Genomic DNA, 12794 nt, shown 5'->3' with positions numbered 1-12794 from the left:
GTCTGGGACACTCTAGCTATGTTCTGAAAGACCCCCCCCCCTTCTGTCGTGGACACTCTAGCTATGTTCTGAAGGACCCCCCCTGTCTGGGACACTCTAGCTGTGTTCTGAAAGCCCCACCCCCCTTCTGTCGTGGACACTCTAGCTGTGTTCTGAAGGACCCCCGCTGTCTGGGATTCTCTAGCTGTGTTCTGAAAGCCCCCCCCCCCTTCTGTCTGGGATTCTCTAGCTGTGTTCTGAAGGACCCCCTGTCTGGGATTCTCTAGCTGTGTTCTGAAAGCCCCACCCCTTCTGTCGTGGACACTCTAGCTGTGTTCTGAAGGACCCCGCTGTCTGGGATTCTCTAGCTGTGTTCTGAAAGTCCCCCTCCTGTCTGGGATTCTCTAGCTGTGTTCTGAAGGACCCCCTGTCTGGGACACTCTAGCTGTGTTCTGACGGACCCCCTGTCTGGGACACTCTAGCTGTGTTCTGACGACCCCATCTGGGACACTCTAGCTGTGTTCTGACGGACCCCCTGTCTGGGACACTCTAGCTGTGTTCTGACGACCCCCCATCTGGGACACTCTAGCTGTGTTCTGACGACCCCCCCCATCTGGGACACTCTAGCTGTGTTCTGAAGGACCCCCCCCATCTGGGACACTCTAGCTGTGTTCTGACGACCCCATCTGGGACACTCTAGCTGTGTTCTGACGACCCCCCATCTGGGACACTCTAGCTGTGTTCTGACGGCCCCCATCTGGGACACTCTAGCTGTGTTCTGACGGAGACGTCTGTAAGGAAAGACCAGCCATGTCTGGGCCGGTATCATGTCATGTCTCAGAGGAGACGTCTGTAAGAAAGACCAGCCATGTCTGGGACACTCTAGCTGTGTTCTGACGACCCCCTGTCTGGGACACTCTAGCTGTGTTCTGACGACCCCCTGTCTGGGACACTCTAGCTGTGTTCTGACGGACCCCCATCTGGGACACTCTAGCTGTGTTCTGACGGAGACGTCTGTAAGGAAAGACCAGCCATGTCTGGGCGGTATCATATCATGTCTCAGAGGGGAGACGTCTGTAAGGAAAGACCAGCCATGTCTGGGACACTCTAGCTGTGTTCTGACGACCCCCTGTCTGGGACACTCTAGCTGTGTTCTGACGACCCCCCATCTGGGACACTCTAGCTGTGTTCTGACGACCCCCCATCTGGGACACTCTAGCTGTGTTCTGACGACCCCCCATCTGGGACACTCTAGCTGTGTTCTGACGGAGACGTCTGTGTGGAAAGACCAGCCATGTCTGGGACACTCTAGCTGTGTTCTGACGACCCCCTGTCTGGGACACTCTAGCTGTGTTCTGACGACCCCCTCCCCATCTGGGACACTCTAGCTGTGTTCTGACGACCCCCTGTCTGGGACACTCTAGCTGTGTTCTGACGACCCCCCCATCTGGGACACTCTAGCTGTGTTCTGACGGAGACGTCTGTAAGGAAAGACCAGCCATGTCTGGGCCGGTATCATATCATGTCTCAGAGGGAGACGTCTGTAAGGAAAGACCAGCCATGTCTGGGACACTCTAGCTGTGTTCTGACGACCCCCTGTCTGGGACACTCTAGCTGTGTTCTGACGACCCCCCCATCTGGGACACTCTAGCTGTGTTCTGACGACCCCCCATCTGGGACACTCTAGCTGTGTTCTGACGGAGACGTCTGTAAGGAAAGACCAGCCATGTCTGGGACACTCTAGCTGTGTTCTGACCCCCCTGTCTGGGACACTCTAGCTGTGTTCTGAGGAGACGTCTGTAAGGAAAGACCAGCCATGTCTGGGCCGGTATCATATCATGTCTCAGAGGGAGACGTCTGTAAGGAAAGACCAGCCATGTCTGGGACACTCTAGCTGTGTTCTGACGACCCCCTGTCTGGGACACTCTAGCTGTGTTCTGACGACCCCCCATCTGGGACACTCTAGCTGTGTTCTGACGACCCCCCCATCTGGGACACTCTAGCTGTGTTCTGACGGAGACGTCTGTAAGGAAAGACCAGCCATGTCTGGGACACTCTAGCTGTGTTCTGACGACCCCCTGCCTGGGACACTCTAGCTGTGTTCTGACGACCCCCCCATCTGGGACACTCTAGCTGTGTTCTGACGACCCCCCATCTGGGACACTCTAGCTCTGTTCTGACGGAGACATCTGTAAGGAAAGACCAGCCATGTCTGGGCCGGTATCATGTCATGTCTCAGAGGAAGTTGGCCCAGTGAGCACATTCCAGGGTTACGTTTCAGCTCTCCGTCTCTGGTTAACTGAAAACCTCCCCGTTACCGTCACCCTACACCGAGCACACAGGTCCACTCTGGACTGGATCATAATGATGGTGTTTAGTGGTAAGCTGTTGGCAGGGGAGGTAAGGAAAGGCTTGTTGTTTTTTGACCTTCATTTTGACAGGGAAGTCATTCGTAGACCAGGCTATGTTTTCCAGATGAGCCCTGCAGAAACACATCCAACACATACCAAATAAAATGAAACGGACAGGTTTATCTGAACGACCCAGGAGGACCAGAACATCTCAGACAGCTCTGTAACTTGTTCCCCATAAAGGGCCCCAAAACAACTAAAATTAGCTTTACCCAACTCTGTGGAGACCGAAGGGGGCCTCCAGTGTTATCTAAGCTTGAGACCAGGGTTGGTCATTTGGAAGTCTAAATTGAAATAATGATGATAGATACATAGGAAGTTTCTGCCTGAATGATTTGTAAATAAACACAAGAGAATGCTGCTCTTTCCTTACATACAAAGAGGCCCAACCCACTTTTTAATACAAAACACAATGGTGAGTTCTAGAGCCATCACCAGTAATAAACCTAAAGGAACAATGGTGAGTTCTAGAACCATCACCAGTAAAAAATAAACCTAAAGGAACAATGGTGAGTTCTAGAACCATCACCAGTAATAAACCTAAAGGAACAATGGTGAGTTCTAGAACCATCACCAGTAATAAACCTAAAGGAACAATGGTGAGTTCTAGAATCATCACCAGTAATAAACCTAAAGGAACAATGGTGAGTTCTAGAACCATCACCAGTAATAAACCTAAAGGAACAATGGTGAGTTCTAGAGCCATCACCAGTAATAAACCTCAGGGAACAATGGTGAGTTCTAGAACCATCACACCAGTAATAAACCTAAAGGAACCGCCATCACCAGTAATAAACCTCATGGCCCAATGGTGAGTTCTAGAACCATCACCGGTAATAAACCTAAGGGAACAATGGTGAGTTTTAGAACCATCACCGGTAATAAACCTCAGGGCCCAATGGTGAGTTCTAGAACCATCACCCGCAATAAACCTAAGGGCACAGTGGAAAACAGCATCTAGGGGTTTAAGTATAGTTAGTTTGTACTTAGCACTAACTTCAGATCCAGTAGTGACCTGTGTGTTGGTGCTGTTTTAGTGTTTATATTGACATTAAGTTCTGTGTGTGTTTCAGTGGGGAGAGTGGATCAGGGAAGACCGAGGCCACTAAACTGCTGCTGTGTTACCTAGCAGCAATACACCACAAACACAACATTACACAACAGGTAAACACACACTCTCACACACACTTCTGTATCCTAACCTTGTCTTCCTGTGTCTGACTCCCTGTGTCTATCATATTCCATTCTATTACCATACTATCATTCCATACTCTTCCATTCTATTACCATACTATTCTATTACCATACTATCATTCCATTCTATTACCATACTATCATATTCCATTCTATTATCATACTATCATTCCATTCTATTACCATACTATCATATTCCATTCTATTACCATACTATCATTCCATTCTATTACCATACTATCATTCCATTCTATTACCATACTATCATATTCCATTCTATTATCATACTATCATTCCATTCTATTACCATACTATCATATTCCATTCTATTACCATACTATCATTCCATTATATTACCATACTATCATTCCATTCTATTATCATACTATCATTCCATTCTATTACCATACTATCATTCCATTCTATTATCATACTATCATTCCATTCTATTACCATACTATCATTCCATTCTATTACCATACTATCATTCCATTATATTACCATACTATCATTCCATTCTATTACCATACTATCATTCCATTATATTACCGTACTATCATTCCATTCTATTACCATACTATCATTCCATTCCATTCTATTACCATACTATCATTCCATTATATTACCATACTATCATTCCATTCTATTACCATACTATCATTCCATTCTATTTCCATACTATCATTCCATTCTATTACCATACTATCATTCCATTCTATTACCATACTATCATTCCATTATATTACCATAGTATCATTCCATTCTATTACCATACTATCATTCCATTCTATTATTCCATACTATCATATTCCATTCTATTACCTTTGTGACTGTGTCTCTGTTGTGACTGTTCAGACTGTGTCTCTGTTTACTGTTGTGGCTGTTCTGACTGTCTCTGCGCTGTGCTGTTGTGACTGTTCAGACTGTGTCTCTGTTTACTGTTGTGGCTGTTCTGACTGTCTCTGTTTACTGTTGTGACTGTTCTGACTGTGTCTCTGTTTACTGTTGTGGCTGTTCTGACTGTCTCTGTGCTGTTGTGACTGTTCTGACTGTCTCTGTGCTGTGCTGTTGTGACTGTTCAGACTGTGTCTCTGTTTACTGTTGTGGCTGTTCTGACTGTCTCTGTGCTGTGCTGTTGTGACTGTTCTGACTGTCTCTGCGCTGTGCTGTTGTGACTGTTCTGACTGTCTCTGTGCTGTGCTGTTGTGACTGTTCTGACTGTCTCTGTGCTGTGCTGTTGTGACTGTTCTGACTGTGTCTCTGTTTACTGTTGTGACTTCTGACTGTCTCTGCAGAGTGAGCTAGCTGTCTGCATGTTCTACCTGCTGTGTTCTGTAGAGTAGCTAGCTGTCTACATGTTCTACCTGCTGTGTTCTGTAGAGTAGCTACACTGTCTGCATGTTCTACCTGCTGTGTTCTGTGACTAGCTAGCCACACTGTCTGCATGTTCTACCTGCTGTGTTCTGTAGAGTAGCTACACTGTCTGCATGTTCTACCTGCTGTGTTCTGTAGAGTAGCTAGCTACACTATCTCCATGTTCTACCTGCTGTGTTCTGAAGAGTAGCTAGCTGTCTGCATGTTCTACCTTGTGTTCTGTAGAGTAGCTAGCTGTCTGCATGTTCTACCTGCTGTGTTCTGTAGAGTAGCTAGCTGTCTGCATGTTCTACCTGCTGTGTTCTGTAGAGTAGCTACACTGTCTGCATGTTCTACCTGCTGTGTTCTGTAGAGTAGCTTAGCTGTCTGCATGTTCTACCTGCTGTGTTCTGTAGAGTAGCTAGCTGTCTGCATGTTCTACCTGCTGTGTTCTGTAGAGTAGCTAGCTGTCTGCATGTTCTACCTGCTGTGTTCTGTAGAGCAGATAGCTACACTGTCTGCATGTTCTACCTGCTGTGTTCTGTAGAGTAGCTACACTGTCTGCATGTTCTACCTGCTGTGTTCTGTAGAGTAGCTAGCTACACTATCTCCATGTTCTACCTGCTGTGTTCTGAAGAGTAGCTAGCTGTCTGCATGTTCTACCTGTTGTGTTCTGTAGAGTAGCTAGCTACACTGTCTGCATGTTCTACCTGCTGTGTTCTGTAGAGTAGCTAGCTGTCTACATGTTCTACCTGCTGTGTTCTGTAGAGTAGCTAGCTGTCTACATGTTCTACCTGCTGTGTTCTGTAGAGTAGCTAGCTACACTGTCTGCATGTTCTACCTGCTGTGTTCTGTAGAGTAGCTAGCTACACTGTCTGCATGTTCTACCTGCTGTGTTCTGTAGAGTAGCTAGCTGTCTACATGTTCTACCTGCTGTGTTCTGTAGAGTAGCTAGCTGTCTACATGTTCTACCTGTTGTGTTCTGTAGAGTAGCTAGCTGTCTACATGTTCTACCTGCTGTGTTCTGTAGAGTAGCTAGCTACACTGGACTTGTTCTACATGGTATTTTCATTCTGATGTTTTCTCTCTGAATACGTTGCCAGATTCTTGAGGCAGCTCCTCTTCTAGAATCCTTTGGAAACGCCAAAACAGTTCGCAACGACAACTCCAGTCGCTTTGGGAAATAGCGTGGAGATCTATCTGGAGGAGTGAGTATGATCTGGTATATATAGATCTATCTGGAACAGTGAGTATGATCTGGTATATATAGATCTACCTGGAGGAGTGAGTATGATCTGGTATATATTGATCTATCTGGAACAGTGAGTATGATCTGGTATATATAGATCTATCTGGAGGAGTGAGTATGATCTGGTATATATAGATCTATCGGGAACAGTGAGTATGATCTGGTATATATAGATCTATCTGGAACAGTGAGTATGATCTGGTATATATAGATCTATCTGGAGGAGTGAGTATGATCTGGTATATATATATCTATCTGGAGGAGTGAGTATGATCTGGTATATATTGATCTATCTGGAGGAGTGAGTATGATCTGGTATATATAGATCTATCTGGAGGAGTGAGTATGATCTGGTATATATTGATCTATCTGGAGGAGTGAGTATGATCTGGTATATATAGATCTATCTGGAACAGTGAGTATGATCTGGTATATATATATCTACCTGGAGGAGTGAGTATGATCTGGTATATATAGATCTATCTGGAGGAGTGAGTATGATCTGGTATATATAGATCTACCTGGAGGAGTGAGTATGATCTGGTATATATAGATCTATCTGGAGGAGTGAGTATGATCTGGTATATATAGATCTATCTGGAGGAGTGAGTATGATCTGGTATATATAGATCTACCTGGAGGAGTGAGTATGATCTGGTATATATAGATCTATCTGGAACAGTGAGTATGATCTGGTATATATTGATGTATCGAACAGTGAGTATGATCTGGTATATATAGATCTACCTGGAGGTGAGTATGATCTGGGTATATAGATCTATCTGGAGGAGTGATATATAGATCTACCTGGAGGAGTGAGTATGATCTGGATATATAGATCTATCTGGAACAGTGAGTATGATCTGGTATATATAGATCTATCTGGAGGAGTGAGTATGATCTGGTATATATAGATCTATCTGGAGGAGTGAGTATGATCTGGTATATATAGATCTATCTGGAGGAGTGAGTATGATCTGGTATATATAGATCTATCTGGAGGAGTGAGTATGATCTGGTATATATTGATCTATCTGGAACAGTGAGTATGATCTGGTATATATAGATCTACCTGGAGGAGTGAGTATGATCTGGTATATATAGATCTATCTGGAGGAGTGAGTATGATCTGGTATATATAGATCTACCTGGAGGAGTGAGTATGATCTGGTATATATAGATCTATCTGGAGGAGTGAGTATGATCTGGTATATATTGATCTATCTGGAACAGTGAGTATGATCTGGTATATATAGATCTATCTGGAGGAGTGAGTATGATCTGGTATATATAGATCTATCTGGAACAGTGAGTATGATCTGGTATATATTGATCTATCGGGAACAGTGAGTATGATCTGGTATATATAGATCTATCTGGAGGAGTGAGTATGATCTGGTATATATAGACCTATCTGGAGGAGTGAGTATGATCTGGTATATATAGATCTATCTGGAACAGTGAGTATGATCTGGTATATATAGATCTATCGGGAGGAGTGAGTATGATCTGGTATATATAGATCTATCTGGAGGAGTGAGTATGATCTGGTATATATAGATCTATCTGGAGGAGTGAGTATGATCTGGTATATATAGATCTACCTGGAGGAGTGAGTATGATCTGGTATATATTGATCTATCTGGAACAGTGAGTATGATCAATAACTCTATCCTCTGGTCTATAACCTCTATCCTCTATCTATAACCTCTATCCTCTATCTATAACCTCTATCCTCTGGTCTATAACCTCTATCTACAACATCTATCTATAACCTCTATCCTCTGGTCTATAACCTCTATCTATAACCTCTATACTCTATCTATAACCTCTATCCTCTATCTATAACCTCTATCCTCTGGTCTATAACCTCTATCCTCTGGTCTATAACCTCTATCTATAACCTCTATCTATAACCTCTATACTCTATCTATAACCTCTATCCTCTATCTATAACCTCTATCCTCTGGTCTGTAACCTCTATCTATAACCTCTATACTCTATCTATAACCTCTATACTCTATCTATAACCTCTATCCTCTGGTCTATAACCTCTATCCTCTATCTATATACTCTATCTATAACCTCTATCTATAACCTCTATACTCTATCTATAACCTCTATCCTCTATCTATAACCTCTATCCTCTGGTCTGTAACCTCTATCTATAACCTCTATACTCTATCTATAACCTCTATACTCTATCTATAACCTCTATCCTCTATCTATAACCTCTATCTACAACCTCTATCTATAACCTCTATACTCTATCTATAACCTCTATCCTCTGGTCTATAAACTCTATCCTCTGGTCTATAACCTCTATCTATAACCTCTATCCCCTGGCCTATAACCTCTATCTATAACCTCTATCCTCATGTCTATAACCTCTATCCTCTGGTCTATATCCTCTATCTATTACCTCTATCCTCTGGTCTATAACCTCTATCCTCTATCTATAACCTCTATCCTCTGGTCTATAACCTCTATCCTCTGGTCTATAACCTCTATCTATAACTTCTATCCTCTATCTATAATCTCTATCCTCTGATCTATAACCTCTATCCTCTGGTCTATAACCTCTATCTATAACCTCTATTCTCTATCTATAACCTCTATCATCTATCTATAACCTCTATCTACAACCTATATCTATAACCTCTATCCTCTATCTATAACCTATATCCTCTATCTATAATCTCTATCTACAACCTCTATCTATAACCTCTATCTTCTATCTATAACCTCTATCTACAACCTCTATCTATAACCTCTATCTATAACCTCTATCCTCTATCTATAACCTCTATCCTCTATCTATAACCTCTATCTACAACCTCTATCTATAACCTCTATCCTCTATCTATAACCTCTATCTTCTATCTATAACCTCTATCTATAACCTCTATCTATAACCTCTATCTATAACCTCTATTCTCTATCTATAACCTCTATCTATAACCTCTATCCTCTATCTATAACCTCTATCTATAACCTCTATCCTCTATCTATAACCTCTATCCTCTATCTATAACCTCTATCTTCTGGTCTATAACCTCTATCTACAACCTCTATCTATAACCTCTATCCTCTATCTATAACCTCTATCTATAACCTCTATCTATAACCTCTATCCTCTATCTATAACCTCTATCCTCTATCTATAACCTCTATCCTCTATCTATAACCTTTGTCCTCTATCTATAACCTCTATCCTCTGGTCTATAACCTCTATCTACAACGTCTATCTATAACCTCTATCCTCTGGTCTATAACCTCTATCCTCTGGTCTATAACCTCTATCTATAACCTCTATCCTCTATCTATAACCTCTATCCTCTGCTCTATAACCTCTATCCTCTGGTCTATAACCTCTAACTATAACCTCTATCCTCTATCTATAACCTCTATCCTCTGATCTATAACCTCCATCCTCTGGTCTATAACCTCTATCTATAACCTCTATTCTCTATCTATAACCTCTATCATCTATCTATAACCTCTATCTACAACCTATATCTATAACCTCTATCCTCTATCTATAACCTCTATCCTCTATCTATAACCTCTATCTACAACCTCTATCTATAACCTATATCCTCTATGTATAATCTCTATCTACAACCTCTATCTATAACCTCTATCTTCTATCTATAACCTCTATCTATAACCTCTATCTATAAACTCTATCTATAACCTCTATCCTCTATCTATAACCTCTATCTATAACCTCTATCCTCTATCTATAACCTCTATCCTCTATCTATAACTTCTATCTTCTGGTCTATAACCTCTATCTACAACCTCTATCTATAACCTCTATCCTCTATCTATAACATCTATCTTCTATCTATAACCTCTATCTACAACCTCTATCTATAACCTCTATCTATAACCTCTATCTATAACCTCTATCCTCTATCTATAACCTATATCCTCTATCTATAACCTCTATCTATAACCTCTATCCTCTATCTATAACCTCTATCCTCTATCTATAACCTTTGTCCTCTATATATAACCTCTATCCCCTGGCCTATAACCTCTATCTATAACCTCTATCCTCATGTCTATAACCTCTATCCTCTGGTCTATATCCTCTATCTATTACCTCTATCCTCTGGTCTATAACCTCTATCCTCTATCTATAACCTCTATCCTCTGGTCTATAACCTCTATCCTCTGGTCTATAACCTCTATCCTCTGGTCTATAACCTCTATCTATAACTTCTATCCTCTATCTATAATCTCTATCCTCTGATCTATAACCTCTATCCTCTGGTCTATAACCTCTATCTATAACCTCTATTCTCTATCTATAACCTCTATCATCTATCTATAACCTCTATCTACAACCTATATCTATAACCTCTATCCTCTATCTATAACCTCTATCCTCTATCTATAACCTCTATCTACAACCTCTATCTATAACCTCTATCCTCTATCTATAACCTCTATCTATAACCTCTATCTATAACCTCTATCTATAACCTCTATTCTCTATCTATAACCTCTATCTATAACCTCTATCCTCTATCTATAACCTCTATCTATAACCTCTATCTATAACCTCTATCCTCTATCTATAACCTCTATCTTCTGGTCTATAACCTCTATCTACAACCTCTATCTATAACCTCTATCCTCTATCTATAACCTCTATCTATAACCTCTATCTATAACCTCTATCCTCTATCTATAACCTCTATCCTCTATCTATAACCTCTATCCTCTATCTATAACCTTTATCCTCTATCTATAACCTCTATCCTCTATCTATAACCTCTATCTTCTGGTCTATAACCTCTATCTACAACCTCTATCTATAACCTCTATCTATAACCTCTATCCTCTATCTATAACCTCTATCCTCTATCTATAACCTTTGTCCTCTATCTATAACCTCTATCCTCTGGTCTATAACCTCTATCTACAACGTCTATCTATAACCTCTATCCTCTGGTCTATAACCTCTATCCTCTGGTCTATAACCTCTATCTATAACCTCTATCCTCTATCTATAACCTCTATCCTCTGATCTATAACCTCTATCCTCTGGTCTATAACCTCTAACTATAACCTCTATCCTCTATCTATAACCTCCATCCTCTGGTCTATAACCTCTATCTATAACCTCTATTCTCTATCTACAACCTATATCTATAACCTCTATCCTCTATCTATAACCTCTATCCTCTATCTATAACCTCTATCTTCTGGTCTATAACCTATATCTACAACCTCTATCTATATCCTCTATCCTCTATCTATAACATCTATCTTCTATCTATAACCTCTATCTACAACCTCTATCTATAACCTCTATCTATAACCTCTATCTATAACCTCTATCCTCTATCTATAACCTCTATCTATAACCTCTATCCTCTATCTATAACCTCTATCTATAACCTCTATCCTCTATCTATAACCTCTATCTTCTGGTCTATAACCTCTATCTACAACCTCTATCTATAACCTCTATCCTCTATCTATAACCTCTATCTATAACCTCTATCTATAACCTCTATCCTCTATCTATAACCTCTATCTATAACCTCAATCCTCTATCTATAACCTTTGTTCTCTATCTATAACCTCTATCCTCTGGTCTATAACCTCTATCTACAACCTCTATCTATAACCTCTATCCTCTGGTCTATAACCTCTATCCTCTGGTCTATAACCTCTATCTATAACCTCTATCCTCTATCTATAACCTCTATCATCTATCTATAACCTCTATCTACAACCTATATCTATAACCTCTATCCTCTATCTATAACCTCTATCTACAACCTCTATCTATAACCTATATCCTCTATCTATAATCTCTATCTACAACCTCTATCTATAACCTCTATCTATAACCTCTATCTACAACCTCTATCTATAACCTCTATCCTCTATCTATAACCTCTATCTTCTATCTATAACATCTATCTTATATCTATAACCTCTATCTATAACAATCCTCTATCTATAACCTCTATCCTCTATCTATAACCTCAATCCTCTATCTATAACCTCTATCTTCTGGTCTATAACCTCTATCTATACCTCTATCTATAACCTCTATCTATAACCTCTATCTATACCTCTATCCTCTATCTATAACCTCTATCCTCTATCTATAACCTCTATCCTCTGGTCTATAACCTCTATCTACAACCTCTATCTATAACCTCTATCCTCTGGTCTATAACCTCTATCCTCTGGTCTATAACCTCTATCTATAACCTCTATCCTCTATCTATAACCTCTATCTATAACCTCTATCCTCTATCTATAACCTCTATCCTCTATCTATAACCTCTATCTTCTGGTCTATAACCTCTATCCTCTGGTCTATATCCTCTATCTATTACCTCTATCTTCTGGTCTATAACATCTATCCTCTATCTATAACCTCTATCCTCTGGTCTATAACCTCTATCCTCTGGTCTATAACCTCTATCCTCTGGTCTATAACCTCTATCTATAACCTCTATCCTCTATCTATAACCTCTATCCTCTGGTCTATAACCTCTATCTATAACCTCTATTCTCTATCTATAACCTCTATCATCTATCTATAACCTCTATCTACAACCTCTATCTATAAC

At 40.8% G+C, this 12794-nt stretch overlaps 1 protein-coding gene across 1 annotated transcript in view; it reads left to right on the top strand.

The window, feature by feature from the left end:
- LOC135570142 (unconventional myosin-XV-like) overlaps positions 1–12794 on the top strand; it is a gene marked incomplete at its 3' end in the record, with an annotated part of 178975 nt that overhangs the window by 15478 nt on the left and 150703 nt on the right. Inside the window, exons 5-6 of the mRNA XM_065016219.1 lie at positions 3464–3554; positions 6066–6145. Of these exons, the coding sequence (XP_064872291.1) occupies positions 3464–3554; positions 6066–6145 (171 nt within the window). The remainder of the gene's footprint in view (positions 1–3463; positions 3555–6065; positions 6146–12794) is intronic.

This window comes from Oncorhynchus nerka, unplaced genomic scaffold (genome assembly GCF_034236695.1).
Source record: "Oncorhynchus nerka isolate Pitt River unplaced genomic scaffold, Oner_Uvic_2.0 unplaced_scaffold_1076, whole genome shotgun sequence".
In the NCBI taxonomy this organism is placed as follows: Eukaryota; Metazoa; Chordata; class Actinopteri; order Salmoniformes; family Salmonidae; genus Oncorhynchus; species Oncorhynchus nerka.
Note: the sequence above shows the minus strand (reverse complement) of the source record. Positions and strands in the feature narration are given on the sequence as shown.